General features: G+C 35.0%; 1 protein-coding gene across 2 annotated transcripts in view; it reads right to left on the bottom strand.

The window, feature by feature from the left end:
• The window catches only part of Cul3 (cullin 3), a 58,000-nt gene that overhangs the window by 4,057 nt on the left and 36,347 nt on the right, over positions 1-17,596 (bottom strand). For both annotated transcript variants that reach the window (XM_055616532.1, XM_055616533.1), the window contains 8 exons: positions 14,328-14,473; positions 13,264-13,440; positions 12,577-12,747; positions 12,002-12,109; positions 8,891-9,015; positions 8,117-8,213; positions 7,067-7,201; positions 1,402-1,588 (listed from right to left, as the gene is read on the bottom strand). In XM_055616532.1, the coding sequence (XP_055472507.1) occupies positions 1,402-1,588; positions 7,067-7,201; positions 8,117-8,213; positions 8,891-9,015; positions 12,002-12,109; positions 12,577-12,747; positions 13,264-13,440; positions 14,328-14,473 (1,146 nt within the window). The remainder of the gene's footprint in view (positions 1-1,401; positions 1,589-7,066; positions 7,202-8,116; positions 8,214-8,890; positions 9,016-12,001; positions 12,110-12,576; positions 12,748-13,263; positions 13,441-14,327; positions 14,474-17,596) is intronic.

Below are 17,596 nucleotides of genomic sequence, written 5' to 3'. Positions count from 1 at the left end.
GGAAGAGTAGGTATTGTCAAGATTCTATCAGCTAAACAATTAAAAATATCACTGAGGTATCAGTAAAGGGATTCTATAGCAATAAAATACTCCTCTGTAGGCCTTGCCAATATCTCCTTGGATTCTATTACCTAAAAAATTTCTTTTCATAATCTCATCATTACATTCACACTGTATTCCAGCCTTTAAGAAAGTCTCACTCTGTCTTTCATATAGTGTTCATACTAACCAATAAGGGGCAAAATAGAGAACTAATGTACAACTATGCTATAAACTGATGTAGCAAAACCAAAAATTTGTTGTGTTATTTGCCCTTACAAGGAGATATGCATGAAACTTTCTGAACCAAACCAGAAAATCTCAAATGTATGGCTGACTCATACACTGACATAGACATGAGATAGTATACTTATAATTAATAAGATTATTCTGATATGCATAACTTTAGCTACTCGTAGGCAAAGTTTCTTCGTTAAGAATACTGCTTTCTACTAGGGATTTGGCCCAGTGTTAGAAGCACTTGAGCTAGTGTGTATGAGCCCTGAATTAAAGCCCCAGTATCTTACTATATGCATTTATGTTTCTAAGTATCTATCTATCCATCCTTTCTAATCATGTATCTTTGTCACTCAGACACACATGTATAAGAAAAAACTGCAATAGTATTATTTGCTAAGAAAAAAAAAAAAAAAGAGTAAAAGCAAATAAATTAATCTACACAAAGAACTGCTGCTTCTACCCCCAACATGGTCAATGAAAAAATTAAATAAAGGGAAAAATATAAATTAAGAGAAATAAAATTTAAGTGGTAATGTGGAAACCCTGAAGAATCCCAGTCCCAAAAGCTAAGACAGAAAAGGAACTTTCAGGACAACTGAGAATAATACAAATATAGGTAGTATATACAGAAATTATTTTTCTCAAATGTAATACCATAATTATAATGATGTAAGAAAACAACTTATTTTCACTGTCAACATAAAAGGCTTTACTAAAAATTGTTCACAACAGTGTTATTTATGCTTTTAAATTAAAGGTAATACTAGTTTTACAATTCCAAAACTTGAAAATATCTAAAGATGAAACTTTTTGTAGTTTGATTAATTCATAACTAATTTTGAAAAATCTGTAAAACAGCTTTGAAAAAAAGAAATTACCCTGTCAGTGCTAACAAGTCTTTAGGATTGTGTTTCATTTATATTTGGGTTCAGTTGCATTTTGTTATCCCCAGGTATCCACACACCCGGTTTCCTGTCTTAGGACCAAGCACAAACATAATACAAGAATTATTTTTGTTAACAATGAAACTTACTTTTTAATAGGAAGAAATCAGCATGAGTAATTTTTTCTATATTAAATATACATACTTTTTAATTTAAGAGGAAACTTAATTCCAGGTACCTGTTTGAATCTTGACTCTGTGTAGTTTGGATGTGAACTGATCATTAACTGTAAATATGTGGCCACTTTCTATCTCCTTTGACTTGGGTTCTTTTGTGAGGACCCGCTGTGTTGGTTTACCACAGGCGAGGGACTGGAGGGCTCTAACAAGTTCTCTTTCAGGAATATCTGTTTCTTGTTGAATTTCCTGAAAATTTCATTAGATTTGACATAATTAGATTTTCTCCCAAAGATTAAAAGTACATTAGTTAATCAGCAAATAAATCGATGAAGCAATAGCTGGAGAACAGTAATTCTATTAAAGAATTCACAATAAAGAATCTCCTGAATATTATGACTAAAATCTCATTATTTAAACAAATTATAAATTGTTAATGGCAAGGACATTTCTGCCAAGAAATACACAATTGTGTTTTCTAAAAATGCCATCTGCAGGCACCACCAGGAAAACTTGAAGGCATTCAGGTAAAATAAACTGCTACAATAGTCAGTCTCAAGAATATTTATTATATTCCTTCCAAATTTACTTATAGCACACTTTGTTCAAGTCTTCCTTATGAAAGCAAACATTAGAATTTTGACTGACCATATTTACTGCCTCTGGGAGCAAGATAGGATTTGACTACTAGAAGTTAACATTTCTTCTGAGATCTAGTTGATAACTTTTGTATATGTTATGATATGAATACAATGTCATACTGTGAAAAATAAAAACATCTGGGAAAGAATTATAATTTTTAACTCACTGTTCTGATGTCAATGAAATAACTAAGAAAACTATACACTCATATGACTTAGTTCACATATATCTATGAAAACATCAGTTAGGTAAGTCAGAATTCTGTGAAATACTATTTATACATGTCTTTGCTTCCAATACATGTATATTACTACTGCAGACATTATAATACTATATGAATTAACAGGAAGCTAAATAGGCCCTATTTTTAGATTGTAGATGGTTCGTTACAACATGTTTTAGTTATACTAAAAGAACAGAAAATATATTCTTAGGAGGTATCTTTATATTTACATATGAAGTTTTGAATTTACACATTAAGCTAGACTCTACCTTTGTATATGATTATCATATAATGATACTAAAGTTCCCTTATTGCCTTCTAACAGTTCCAAAAAAATTCAAACTAACTTAAATGATAAATTTACCATTTCCCAGTTATCTAAACATATAAACCAATTTGCTTCTGGACTCTATTTAATTCAAACAAGTCCCTCATCTATGACTTTTATAATGCCAGCACTTGAGAGACATAGGCAGGAGGATCAAGGACACCCTGTTTTACAGAGTGAGTTCCAGGACAGCCAGGGATATATAGAGAAACTCTGTTTAAAAAAACAAACAAAAAATGTTTTATTTAATCTTATGTACTTTCTTATCCAGATAAATTCTGGGATCCGCTTAAATTCATTAAAAATTGCTTTATTGCCTTAAAATGGTGTATAGCAACTAAAAAAAAGTGCTTAATTTTCTGATTACATTTTAACTGTTTTTCTTTTTAACTCATTATGCTCAACAGATCTTTCTGTGTATTCCAAGGAAAGTATCTTAGACACAGTGCATCACTCTTTTAGTATACATGCAACACAGATCTATAACGGTAATGTCTCTTTCTTTTTTCAGTTTTTGTAACACAGCTGTGTCAAGCACAGCTTTATTTCAAGGATTCTATGTCTATTTAGCTATCTGAATAATTTATACAGGTTTCAACTGTACCTTGTGCTGTATTTGTCTACATGCCTTTTTATTATTAGTCAACAAGTATGTGGGAATTACTAAGCCTATACAGTTATTCCCTATGCATGTTTAAACATTTCCCTCTATTACAGCATTACACATGCTACCACCGATGATTGATATTAATTTCAGATGGATTTTTTCCCCTCTATAGACAGTTTTTCTGTGTAGACCAGGCTGTCCTTGAACTCAATGCCTGCCTCTTCCTCTTTTGTCTTGGGATCACCATCACCACACCTGGCACTGGATAATGTCTAACGGCTGTCTGCACTTATTTACATCTGACATTTAGGTTAAAAGGTTATTTATATCTGACATTAAGGTTATACATTTTTAAAGTTCTTCTGAGTCAAATATAATATAAAGCATTAATATACCATTTATTACTCATATTGCTTTATAAACCAATGTTATTAAAACTAAGAATGTAAGTCCCTATTCTATGCTTCTAATAACTATTTTAGATAAGTGAACTTTATTTATTCAAAAACACAAGGAAAAAAAAACCTGAACAACTTCATTACTATGGATTAAATGTGACATTACAAAATCACCCCTGCTGTCAATTTTAAAGACAGCTCCCAATAATCTTGGTAATGTTGTTTTAAATGTTTTTATATTTACTGGGTCTCTGTCTGTGTGCACACATGTGCCCCAACTCACTTGTTGAAGTTGGTTCTTAATGTCTATCATGTGGGTCTTAGGGATCATATTCAGTTCAGCAGGCTTGGACTTTTGCACTCTGTACCATCTCACCAGCTCAGACTGATTGGGTGACCAAGCAAGTAAGGAAGGAACAATATGTGACTAGCAAGACTATCATAAAGATAATGTAGTTTCTTCTTGGAGCTCTAGGAGTGCTCACTCTAGGATAAACGACGCACTAGGATGGAAAGATGACCAAAGCATCAAGTAGAAAGTCCTACATGAGCAGAAACTACAAACTACAGACTTTCAACAGCCAAAACACATCTGCCCACGTGCAAAACAGCTTGAAAGTGCACCTGTCAAGGCCAGCCAAACCATTAGATTTTCTCTAAGCTCAACCTGAATCTAAATGCAACCGCGTTAAGAACCTTAAGACAAAGGTACCTCGGTTAAAGGTGCTTAAGCCACCGCTATCCAATGAGCTCCCGCAGGCACTCAACTCAGAGAAACGGAGAGAGCAGATTGTTAGTAGACGCTTTAGGTCACTTCATTTTGGAATTTGGTATGTGGCCCACCCTACAGAACTAAAAGACTTTTATACAGTCGGCTTCTTCAAAAATTAAGTACTGTTATCTCCTCTAATTTCTAGAGAAGAGCTGGTTAACTTAAATGAAGAAACAGATGTAAGTTAGTGTAAAACAAAAATTAAGTGTCACAAATCTTCTCATATCACCTTAGATCTGAGATGGAGAACCCAAAGGTTTTGAGGGAAAAAAAACTGGCATGGAATTCTACACAGAAAGCTGTATATGACAAAACTAAAATCGGCACTGTTAGAACAATATTCTACGTAAGTACTACCTAAAACTTGCATCAATAAGTCCCATGTTGGTTGGAAAGGAAAACTGCCTTCAACCACTGAAGTTAATACAATTCTATAGTAGTTTTGGAAAAATAAATTTGTATTTTTGCTTATACGATCATACTTCTTAATACGTCAGAGTCCTTAAAAACCAACCTTGGTATTTATCATACTCTTCATAAAATATTCACACAAAAAATACCTCAATTAAAAAGTATGTATTGGGATTCTAGGATGGGCAGAGCTACATGAGAGCCATCCTGCCTCAACCTTGCCCCTCAAAACAAACAAAAACCAAAAAACAACTATTGGAAGTGGGTATATACAGTTCAGCTGGCAGAGTACTTTCCTAGCATGCAGGACACCCTAGGTTCAATCCCTGGCACCACATAAAACTTGATACGGTAAACCATGCCAGTAATCCCATATCTATAAAAAACAAACAAACAAACAAACAAACAAAAAACAAACTGAATTCCACCTCTGTAGCAAAGTTTTATGTATACTTTAGGTATACTCTGTTTGCTTCATTAATATTGTTAGGACTCCATATAATTCCATATAATTTGTGCATGGTAAATTAGTGTAATTCTTAGGTAGAATCTACTTGTTAAATATAATAAAAGAAGTTCTTCACTTAGTCACTGAACTAAACCATGTAAGTTTAAAAGCGTTCTTTTAACATATATATATGGCGTTCTCTGAATCTGTTTTCCAGCATGGCAGTGAATACTAAAGCAGATATCAAATTTAATCTTCTTGCTCTTAATTTCAAACTCATATTTTTTCTTCCTCTGTCACTGATAGTTAAAAATTGGCTTTCAATAACTATGAAGACAATTTTAAGGCCTTTCAAAACATTTAATACATTACTTCAAAATATTAAGATGATACCAATTTCAACACCAAGCGACTTTTTACAAGTATAGAAAAAGACTAGTTAAATTTAATATAATTGAGCTTAGAGATAACTGGGCAGTAAAGGTGCTTGCCACCAAGCCTGATGACCTGAATTCCATCCTTGATCCTCAGAGCCTGAATGGTAGGAGAGAAAAGTCTTGTGTAAGTTGTTCTTTTTGCACATACCACATACACACGTCCTAGCATATATGCACAGACCCAACCCCACATACCCATATGCACATAAAATAAATAAAAATGTAGTAATTTTAAAAAGCCTTGTTGGAGGAGGGTTTTCACTAGTGGTGAACTTTGAGTTTTCAAGAAATTAGTACTCTCTGCCTCCTACTTTTGGATCTGGAGCTCCCAGCTGTTCCTGTTACCACACCTTTACTCTGCCATCATATACCCTTAACCTTCTGAACCGTAAGCCCAATTAAATGCTTTCTTAAGTTGCCTTATCATGGTGTTCTGTCACAGTAATAAAAACGATGTGACAAGGCAATTATGTCTGAAGTTTAACATATATTAAAAAAAAACCCTTAAGATAATATACTTAAATAACTTAAAAACACCTAAAAGTGTTTTTATGTTTTAATGTTTTAAAAGTCTTTTATGACTAAATCATGATACAATGAAATATAAACAAAACTGGCCAAAATATTTAGACTACAAAAGATAGGGAGCAATTGGAGCTCTTGATTTAGAGCACATTTTGGGGTAGTTTCTTAAAAAGTTAATCACAGAGTTGTGTGTTTCTGTCTAGGTACAGGTGAGCATGCATGTCAAAGTCAGAGGACAACTTTGGTGTAGGCTCTCAGGAGGTGGCCATCTTTCTTTCTCTTCCCTCGCTCTCAATGTCTCTCATAGGCCTAGGGATCATCTTCCCCAGTGCTTGATTATATGTGTGCGCCACCATACCTGGCTTTTTAACATGGTGACAGTAATGGTTAAAAAGATCAAAATTAGGCAATGCAATGACTATGCTGACTGAGGTTATCGTTCCAGTTCCATGGTTCTATTCATAACAGAGCAAATCTAGTACCAACCCAAAAATGTATGCTATCAGCAAGTGAAATAATAAAGAAAATGTAGTAAATCCATATATTATAATATTACTCAGCAGTAAAAAGAACCAACTACTGACACTATACACATTAGGGATCAATCTAAAATGAAAATAAAAATCAACCTCAACACAAATAACACATCATTACATTTATATAAAATTCTTTAAAATGCAAAGCAACACTCAGAAATAAAGCATTAATCATTTGCTACCTGGCACCAAGAGTGGTTGGAGAAAACTGACTACAGATAAATACAAAGAAATATAAAAGGTAGTATTTGTGAGTATGATAATGGACACAAAAGTACCTCATTTTTAAAGCTCTGCAAACTCTCTACTTAAATAAGTTTACCCAATCAAGAAAAGACTCAAGTAACAAAGAGTTAGAAACAACAGCATTGGTCAAAACTTGTAGTAGTATAAGCCATACCTCAAATGTGTATTTCTCTCTATTATTAAAGAGCATTAATATGGTCATCTGGAAAGTGGAGACTTGCAGTATGTGCTTTCGGGTATTAGAACCAGTTACTTGTGCACCACCAACGCCAACCTCAGATCCATCTTCCTGTTGAATTTAAAAAAAAAAAAAAATTAAGGCATTTCCTCCTACCAACTTTAACCATATTTTCAGAAATCCCATAATCTCCTCCCTCTAATAAAATTTTAACTCACTCCTATATAAATCTACTTAAACACGCATACACCCCTCTTTACTAAGGGAATGTTCTCATTTAACTACACAGTGAACAGTTCACATGTGGCCAAGAAAGTGATTATATATATACATAGATAACAGTGCCAAATATTTTTCAGCTAAATAAAGTTCCTGATCTTTGTTAATTACACACACACACACAAAAAAAACGACAATAGTTATACAGATGCTAATAATACTAAAAATGCTTTGGTGTCTTATCAATTTATCACATGAAACAAGTCTAGGTCACAATCTAGATTAAAACTTTTTGCTGCCTAAGTCTTTTTATTAATTTTCAATTTTAAGGCAAATGACCTTGGCTTGATTCAAGCCAAGTAATAAGAATAAATTATTACTCTAGACCTCAAAACAACAACAAAAAACTTTTCTAAAAAGAAAATTACTGGCATATCATTTTTTTAAATGATTCTATGAATATATGCAAGTCTTGTAAATATCAAGTACTAATCTCTTTGTTTTCATTTACCAGAAGTAAAAGAATTTTGAAAAGGGGCACATGGCTTTGCTTTGCATGTTTTCAAATCAACTTACATTATACTATTTTCGGCAACAGGGTCTATGGCTTAATCTACTATTTTATTCATTAAAGAAGACATGCTTTTGATTTTCAAATGCAGTTAGCAAATGGAAGAACAGATTTAGTAAGTAAAAGCAAAGATATTAAGCTTTCTAACATGAGATGGGGGATAACAGCTACACTCAGGTAAACCCAAATCACATGAATATTAAGTTATACTGCATATTGAAAGTATCAAAATTTACCTTTTTAACTGGACCATAAAAGGTGGCATTGAGATCTGCAGAACCCATGTGATGCTGGAGTGTGAGTTGTCGCCCACTGTGTTTGGCTAAGTAGAACCTACAGCAAAGCAAACCAAGTTTTAGGAAATTGTACAATTCACACATTTAGAACAACAACCCTTAGCAAAATATAGACAAGAGACATTAAAGATGAAGGAATTAAGTTCTGTTCCTGCTTTTTACTGGAGGAGAAATTGGGGGCAGGGTATGGGGGTACTGATAAAAAAACCAATGTAATTTAACTAGGTACCAACACAGTAAGTAATTTCTCATGTATACTGTGACCAAGACAGCTCTTTATAAGCCTTTCTCCACAGCCCATCCTAAGCAATGACCCACACTAACACCCACTGATGCTAAAGAAAGGACACTGACAACTCTTCTTTCTGAAGTTTTATGCAATCTGTTTTTTTTTTTAAATTTTTTTTTATTGATTATTTATAGGGCATTCTGCCTGCACACCAGATCCACTATAGGTGGTTGTGAGCCACCACGTGATTGCTGGGAACCAAACTCATGACCTTTGGAAGAAGTGCGAGTGTTCTTAACCCCTGAACCATCTCTCCAGCCCATGCATTCTGTTCTTACATGCTAAAAATTACTAACATAAATTTTTCTGAAAATGAGATGTAAAGTGCAATGTATTTATCATCAATTAAGAATATGAGTAATGTGAAAATGTAATTCAAATTTGGTTATTTTTATCGAGAAAAAAGAGTCTTATTTAAAGCTTACCTTCTAAATATCTCAAAAGCATGTCTTGGTGCTGGTGGGATGTTGCACTTTGGTGTGGCTGACTGAGTAGGCCAATATCCCGTTGTGAGAACCCGGACTGTGAGATCAACACCACCTAAAGACACCTATACAAATAGAAAGGAATGAACGGTGACGGACTAGATTCTTTACCTAACCACACAGGCTCTATTACAACTATCAAAGTAGTTGTACCAAAGTAAGTATTTTCATGTCTAGAATCTAATGAAACAAAACAAACAGACTGAACCTGCTTAATGTTTTTCAAGTAATTACAATTATTACCTAAGCTATTACCTAAAAAATAATGAACACAAGATAATTCTTACATGTTAATAAAATCATGTTAGAAAAAACCTGTATCTTCCATTTCTGCTTTTAACATTTTTACATTAGATAACATTAGCTATAGGTACAGTGTTATGTATCTGTTTTCAATAAACATCTACCTGTATGATGGATGACAACTTCAATAAAATACTTACTAGTGTAATGCTCAACATTAGGCTTTCTGCCCTCTTAGAAAAAAACAAACAAACAAAACAAGGACAAAATGAACAAATACTTACAATTTCTTATAATATTATAATCATATTACTGTATTTTTTAAGAAAACAAAAACAAACAAAAAACAAAACAAAACAAAAAAACCCAAAGTATTTGTTGCATGACTCCAGAAAGTAAAGAACCCACTATGCTGGGTAGACTTCAACAGACCAAAAGCCTTAAGAGAATTGTGTTCAGCTTGGAAATCCACAACATCTTAATGGAATTCAAAGACTTCAGGAGGCTCAAAACTTGCTTGGCTGACTCTGCTGTGTCCATCAACTGTTTCCAACACAGGGAAAATCTTAGAAGATTTAATGTTTAAGGTCTGCAGCACAAGAAGTTACTTTTCAAGATATTTTTAATTCTTAGTTTTAATTACACTTATCTGTCTGTCTCTGTGACTTTCTACAGAGACAGTCTCAGGGCCCTTAGAGGTGGAGTTACAGGCAGTTGTGAGTTGCCTAACTAACATGAGTTGGGACAAAATAAACCACTGAGTCATCTATTCAGCTCCAACTACTTCTAACTGCATATAAAGAGTAGCCTTAAATTATATGGAGCTGCCAATGTCACTAATAAAACTGAGGAAAAAAATTCTAAATATAATAGCAAAGAATCAACATTTGAGACAAGAAATCAACGCAGGCACCATTAAAAGGACAAAATAGCAGCCTACAGAGTGGGAAAAAATCTTAACCACCCTATATCCAACAAAGGGCTGATATCCAAAATACATAAAGAACCCAAGAAATTAGACAACAAACCAAATAATTTAACTAAAAAATGGGGTGCAGATCAAAACAGAATTCTTGACAGAGGATCTCTAATGGCTGAGAATTAAACAAATGAACAAACAAAAAAGTTTAACATCCTTAACCACCAGCGAAATGCAAATCAAAATGACTCTGAGATTCTATCTTACACTTGTCAGAATGACTAAGATCAAAATCTCAAGTGACAGCTCACGCTGGCAAGGATGTGGAGCATGGTGAACACTCCATAGCTGGTGGGAGTGCAAACTTACACAGTCACACTTTGGAAGTCAATTTAGTGCTTTGTCAGAAAATTGGGACTAGCTCTACCTCAAGAAACAGCTATACCATTCCTGGGCACATACTCAAAAGATGCTCCACCATACTACAAGGACATTCACTCAGCTATGTTCACAGCAGCTTTATTTGTAATAGCCAGAAACAAGCTAGATATCCCTCAACTGAAGAATGGATAAAGAAACTGTGGTACACTGAATATTACTCAACTCTTAAAAACAATGACATCATGAAATCTGCAGGAAACGGATAGAACTAGAAAAAAAAAATCATCTTGAGGGAGATAACCCAGACCAAGAAATACCAACATGGTTTGTACTCATTTAAAAGTGGATATTAGCTGTACAGGATAACCATGCTACAGTCCACAGACCCAAAGAAGCTAAGTAACAAGGAGGTCCAAAGAGGAAACATGTGAATCTCACTGAGAAGATGAAACAGAATAGACATCTTGGGTGGGCAGAGGGAGGGGACTGGACGGGGATGGGAACAGAAGGAATCAGGTAGGGGGAAGGATGAAGGGAGAAAGTATTGGGAGAGACAAATGGATTGGGTGAGGGCCATCTCTGGGACAAACTAGAAACCTAAGGCAATGAAAACTCTAGAAATCTAGCAGGCTGATCCTAGCTAGGATTCCTCCCTCCCCTACAATGAGGGATATGGAGCCTGAACCAGACATCTCCTGTAACCAGGCAAGACTTCTAATGGAGAGAATGAGCCATCACCTCAGACAGAACACCTTTGACTACAATTTGTCCTGCCTACAAGATGGACAGAGGTAAAGATAGAGAAGAAATTGAGGAACTGGTCAACCAATGACTTGTCCAGCTTGAGAGCCATGCCATGAGAGGGAGTCTACCTCTCACATTGATATTCTGCTATACATGCAGATAGGAGCCTAGCATTAAGTGTCATCAGAGAGGCTTCACCCAGCAACTGATGGAAACAGATGCAGAGACCCACAGACAAACATTAGGCAGGAAGAGCTTAGGGAATCCTGTGGAAGAGAGGGAGAAAGAATTATAGGAGCCAGAGGGTTCAAGGCCACCACAAGTAAACCCACAGAATCAGCTAACGTGGGCCCAGTGGGGCTCAGAGTCTGAACTGCCAACCAAGGAGAATGCATGGGACTGACCTAGACCCTCTGCACATACGTAAAGTTGTGTAGCTTGGTCTTCATGTGGGACTCTTAACAGCAGCAGCAGAGGGTGTCTCTGACTCTGCTCCCTGCCTTTGAGACCCTTTCCCGCTACTAAGCTACCTCACTGAGCACCAGCAGATGTGCCTAGTCTTAACTGCAACTTGATATGCTACTCTGTTATACTTGCAGATGCGAGCCTAGCATAAGTGTCCTAGACAAGGCAGGTTAATATCCATGGGAGGCTTCTCTTATCCTGAAGAGAAATGGAGGAGGAGTGGATGGGGGAAGAGGGGGGAAGAGTGAGAACTGTGGTTGTGAAGTAAATAATAAAAAAAAATTAATGCAGACTCTTACCCCCGTTGCCTGTAGATGTTGCCTGAACTCATCCATAGTTGTGTTTGAGATGCTCATATCCCTGAACATTCCTTCCAGTTTCGACGTGAACTGACATCCACACTCAGTCTATGGAGAAAGATCACAAATATGTACAAATAGTGGACTTTCCCATGAAAAAGTGTAGAAACAAAGTTATTCATGTTATTGCCAACCCTGTGTATCTCCTCAGAAAGCCTTCCCACTGGTTGTTATAAGCCTGCAGCTATTAAAAACATAATTTTCAGGCTCTTTCAGAAGTTCCAATGTACTACAGGTAAAGTGGAGCCTAAACCCTGAAATTTCTTACAAACACCTCAGGTGATTCTGTTACAAGTTAGTTTAGAAACTAGTCTACGCAACAGTACTAGAGAACTCTGATGTTCTGTACCTTTAATAAGTAGAAGCAACGGCCACCTTGCTCAAAGCCAGACTACTTTTAGTAAGTCTGGAAGTAAACATTTGAAATCAAACAATTTCTAATTATATGCTGGTATTCAGCCATATAATCAACATTAGTTAGGTATATTACAACATTCATCTTAAATAACGCTTACCTTTAATTTAGAAATCATGTTTTTTTCAGAGTCATCAGAAACACTTTTATTTGTGAGCAGTCTCCTTGCCAGGTGTTGTTTATAATAACGTTCAAATACATCTTTTTCTTGCATAAACCTAAAAAGGACCATTGCCTTATCCAATATTGTTTCTACTTCTTGTTCGGTTAGCTGAAAATTAATCAACAGACAATCTAGTTTAAAACCAGCCATAATACTTAGTTAAGGGAATGGATGTGATCTGAGAATGTGCCCCACTTCATACATTTGGAGTGGAGGACTGCTAGTCAGACAGGACGTTTATCATTACAGGACTGGGCTAAGGGATGATCATGACCAGAAGAAATTTCATTGACACAGAACATAGTAAAACTTTTTACAGAAATTCATGTAACCATGAGACATTATTAAAGCTCATTAAAAATTCAAAATTGGCAAACAAATGGGTAAATTTTTGTTAAATCCAAAAGATAATAAACCTTCTTTACCTATCTTTTAAATAAGGGAAAGAAGAAAAACATAGCGATCTGTATTATGCTTATAATTTTACAAATCAGAGATTAAATTGGATGTATGCACAGTAAAGAGCCCTGTTTTCATTTTTATCTGTAACATTTCTTAAATTTATCTCTAAACTTTATGTCAGTAAGTAGAAACTAATGTACTTTCAAATGCTTTACTACTCACCCCTTTGACTCCCTTTTTCAGCTTATCATCAATAAATAATGAGAGGTATTCAGGAGACCTGGAGTTGAGGTTTAGGAAATACTCAAAGTCCCCAGCAATAGTCTGTTTGAAGAGCCGGTCATTATTGAAGGATTCTTGGAGAAAGCGATCAAACCTACTCTTCAGATCCAATAAGCCCTTACAAATAAAAACAAATTTACAAATTTAGGGAACACTGTAAAAATGTTCTTGTAAGTAAAATACTTATGACGTAGGCTTACCTTTCCCTGCTGGTAATTATGTGTTCAGAGTTAATTTTACAAACTATTATTTTCTAGTTTGTGTATAAGCTCAAATATTAGTGATAAATGCTAAGGATTCATCTGTTAGTGACAGATGGTAAGAATTCTATTCTTCAAATATATATAAATAATGTATCAAAAATCAAGTAAGGCCCAAGAGATAGCTCAGCAGGTAAATGTACTTGTTGGATCCCTGGGACCGACGTAACAGGAGAGAAATGACCGTCTTCTGACAACTACTAGGCACTTGGGTATGCATGTAACCCCTAATACAAATGAATAAATGAAAGCAAACATCTTGAAATAAAACAACAACAACAACAACAAAAAGCCTGCTCCTGCTTCTCTTAACCACCTTGTCAGGACCAAACTGGTTAGAAAAGAAAAAGTAAAAACAAAACAAAACAAAAAACAAACAAACAAAACCCTCAAAAAAGACTTGATTATTCTTATTAAAACAACTCTAGGAGTACAGTTTAGTCAAAGTACTGCTTAAAAACAGAACATTTTCAGGGTTACGCATTTAAAACACAAGTTGGCTTTTCCTGCATTTAAATACTAACATACCACAAAATACAACTCATTTTTATTACACAAATTAAACAAATCTTTAATAGGTTACCAAAAATCAGCACCTGAATTCAGCTCCCTGACACATATGTGAACATCTCTGAACTAGTCTAAAATATTCAGCACAGGTATATATGTAACATATACACTTATGAAAAGTGACACGTGACATATTCACAAAATGATTATCAGGAATGTAAAACTTTTGTTTACCTGGATATAGTCAACAGGATTCTTCCCTTCTCCTTCCTCAGAAACAAGGGCTTTCCCTTGTTCCCTCAAATAAGAACTCATACATTCACACATTGTCTTCAAACCATTTGGCACACGACTAAATAATTTGTACATACAAGCAAGGTCTGGAATTAGAAAATAAACAGATTGTTTACATTAAACATTAGAGCAAAAATGTGAATCTTTTCAAGAAAGATTATTATCACCATTTACTGTCCATATGACTGTTAAAAAACAGGGGTTAGTTGAAAGTTATAATTTATGAATTATTGCGCTTGACTAGATGTGAAAGCACTAGTAAAACACCTTGCATATTTTAATGTATACAGAAGAGATGAACCTTAAACAGCAAACTAAACAATGCCACCAGAGTGACAAATATTTGAACTTGTACAAATATCCATTTAAAAAAATGTTCTTACTCTGAGTAATTCTGGGCAACTGCTAGTATTTCCCCACTGTCTTGATCTGTTTTTAAATAATGGTTTCACTACACTACAGTGTTTCAATTCAGACTCTAGTCTTTACCCATTTTTTTCATACCATTTTCAACAGCACCACAATGTGGATCTGAATCAACTTTCTTCCATTTGCCTGGTGGTCTCTAAAGAACTGTATACCAGGAGACTATAATGTTAGAACTTTATGATGATATAAATTTTTTTTTTATTGTCAGTAACTTTTGAAAATGGTGTTAGAACAGCAGTTTCTATGTCAAGGTTAGCTAACAGTTTTCTATTCCGCACCAGACAATAAACATTTTAGGCTACTGGGTCATATGATCTCTGACACAAAAATCAGTTCTGTCATCACAGTAAGCAAGCATTCAAAGAAAAAGCATGAATGACTGACGGTGACTGTGTAAATAAAACTTTATGGATATTAAAAACTTCCATCAATCCTCATATATTTATTTTTTTTAAACTGCTAACATCCCAGATTTGAAGGACAAACCATATTCTGTCTACCTTGGACTTTATTTATAAAAGCCAACTAGTACCTAGAATTAATGGTGTATTTTAAAATTAATGAGCACAGCTTACACAAGAGGTCGTTAATATTTGTTTCACTGACTCAATCACAGGTTAAATCAATACAAGCTCCTATCTATAATACATTCCAGCATAACCTATATATGGGTAATTTGTGTGTTTGGTATATTATAATCAAAATTTCTCATATTAAAGTCACTACAAAGTACAACAGCAATTAGTAAACTACAGAAATCTTTGCGTGCCAAATACCTGCAGCAAACTGTTTTGTTTTGTTCCTATGTTGTAAGTTTTACTTATTTGTACATTTAAGCTCTATTATATTAAATCAATGTAACCTCACAGTATTGTTTCATTTACTGTAGTTAAAATATGGAATAACAGAAAATGTAAACAATGGGAAAATATCTGGCATTCAAAAATTATGTATGTCTTTATATTTAATTAAAATGAGTAATAATGCAAGATATCACTTGAACTTATTCATACTGCTGTACGTATCTAATGATCAATATATATTTATCTTATTTATAGTAAATGAACTATTATTTCACTTTCTGATTTATGAGAATTAAGAATGATGAAACTGTCTGCCAACAGCTGTTCATAAGCAAGGAAGTTAAAGGCAGTTTAAAAATCTAATTTAGAATCATAGGTTGCTACCTACTAAAACAATGAGAACTAAATAGAACAAAATTATACATGGTAAGTAGCTATTCTACTATTTAGAGTGTTTGTCATAATGGGTATACCTAACATATTGAAAACATGTCTCCATGCAGCTTCTGAATTATTGTCAAGTCAAGCACGTCTAGCAATTTCAAACATTTCCCCGCTCCTAAGTTCAACTTCCATAATGTAGTTTATATAAAAAGCCAAGATCTTTGCTTTGGTTTCACTGTCAGTGTCTATTTTTTCACACAAGCCTGAAAAAATAGATAAATATCTGTTATCTACACCTTTGCACAATGGAGCCTGTGAGATGGCTCAGAGGTAAATGTACCTGCTGCCAAGACTAATGACTTGAGTTCAACTCTCAGGACTCATGATGGCAGGACAGTAGGAGAACAGATTTCCATAAGTTGTTCTCTTGACTTCCAAGCATGTGTGTGTATGTGTACACACACACACACACACACTGAATAAATGCAGTAAAACTAAATTTTGAAAAATGCTAATATTTGAATTAGACAAGCACCCAAGATTACTGTACTTTCAAAGTCATGGCAAATAAACTGGAAGACTTGTTTTCTCAAAAAAGATTTACAAAAACAGTTCTTCTTTAAAAGAAAAAAAGCACCCACATTAATAAAAACAATCAATCTGTATAGTTTTTTGAGAACTTGCCATATATTTAACTCTAACTAAAAACAAAGGTCAAAGATTCCACTAGAGATTAAGAGGATGACTTTTCTTGCTAATATTGATCTAATCTCCCTTCTGTGACTTGTCTCTTTTTTTTTTTATTAATTACACTTTATTCATTTTGTATCCCCCCATAAACCCCTCCCTTCTCCCCTCCCGATCCTACCCCCCCCCCTTTCTGTATGCATGCTCCTCCCCAAGTCCACTGATAGGGGAGGTCCTCCTCTCCTTCTTTCTGACCTTAGTCTACCAGTTCTCATCAAAAGTGGCTGCATTGTCCTCTTTCTGTGGCCTGGTAAGGCTGCTCCCCCCTTCAGGGGAAGGTGATCAAAGAGCAGGCCAATCAGATTATGTCAGAGGCAGTCCCTCTTCCCATTACTACGTAACCCACTTGGACACTGAACTTCCATGGGCTACATCTGTGCAGGGGTTCTAGGTTATCTCCATGAATAGTCCTTGGTTGGAGTATGAGTCTCTGGGAAGTTCCCTGTGTTCAAATTTTTTTGTTCTGTTGCTCTCCTTGTGGAGTTCCTGTCCTCTCCAGCTCTTACTATTTCCCACTTCTTACATAAAATTCCATTCACTCTGCCCATCAGTTGGCCATCAGGCTCAGCATCTGCTTTGATAGTCTGCAGGGCAGAGGCTTTCAGAGGCCCTCTGTGGCAGGTTTCTAACTTGTTTCCTGTTTTCTTCTTCTGGCTTTGTGACTTGTCTCTTAGTAATTATGATAGACAGATAAATAAACAAACAAATAGCTGTACATGGTGATGCATACCTGTAATCCCGAATTTGGGAGGCAGAGGCAGAGGGATTGCTGTGAGTTCGAAGACAGCAAAGGCTAGATAGAGAAATCCTGTCTTGGAAAACCAAAACCAAAATCCAAATAAAAAA

The sequence above is a fragment of the Psammomys obesus genome, unplaced genomic scaffold (assembly GCF_907164565.1).
Source record: "Psammomys obesus unplaced genomic scaffold, mPsaObe1.curated_primary_1811, whole genome shotgun sequence".
Classification (NCBI taxonomy): domain Eukaryota; kingdom Metazoa; phylum Chordata; class Mammalia; order Rodentia; family Muridae; genus Psammomys; species Psammomys obesus.
The sequence above is the reverse complement of the archived record's forward strand: the minus strand, read 5'-3'. Positions and strand labels throughout refer to the sequence as shown.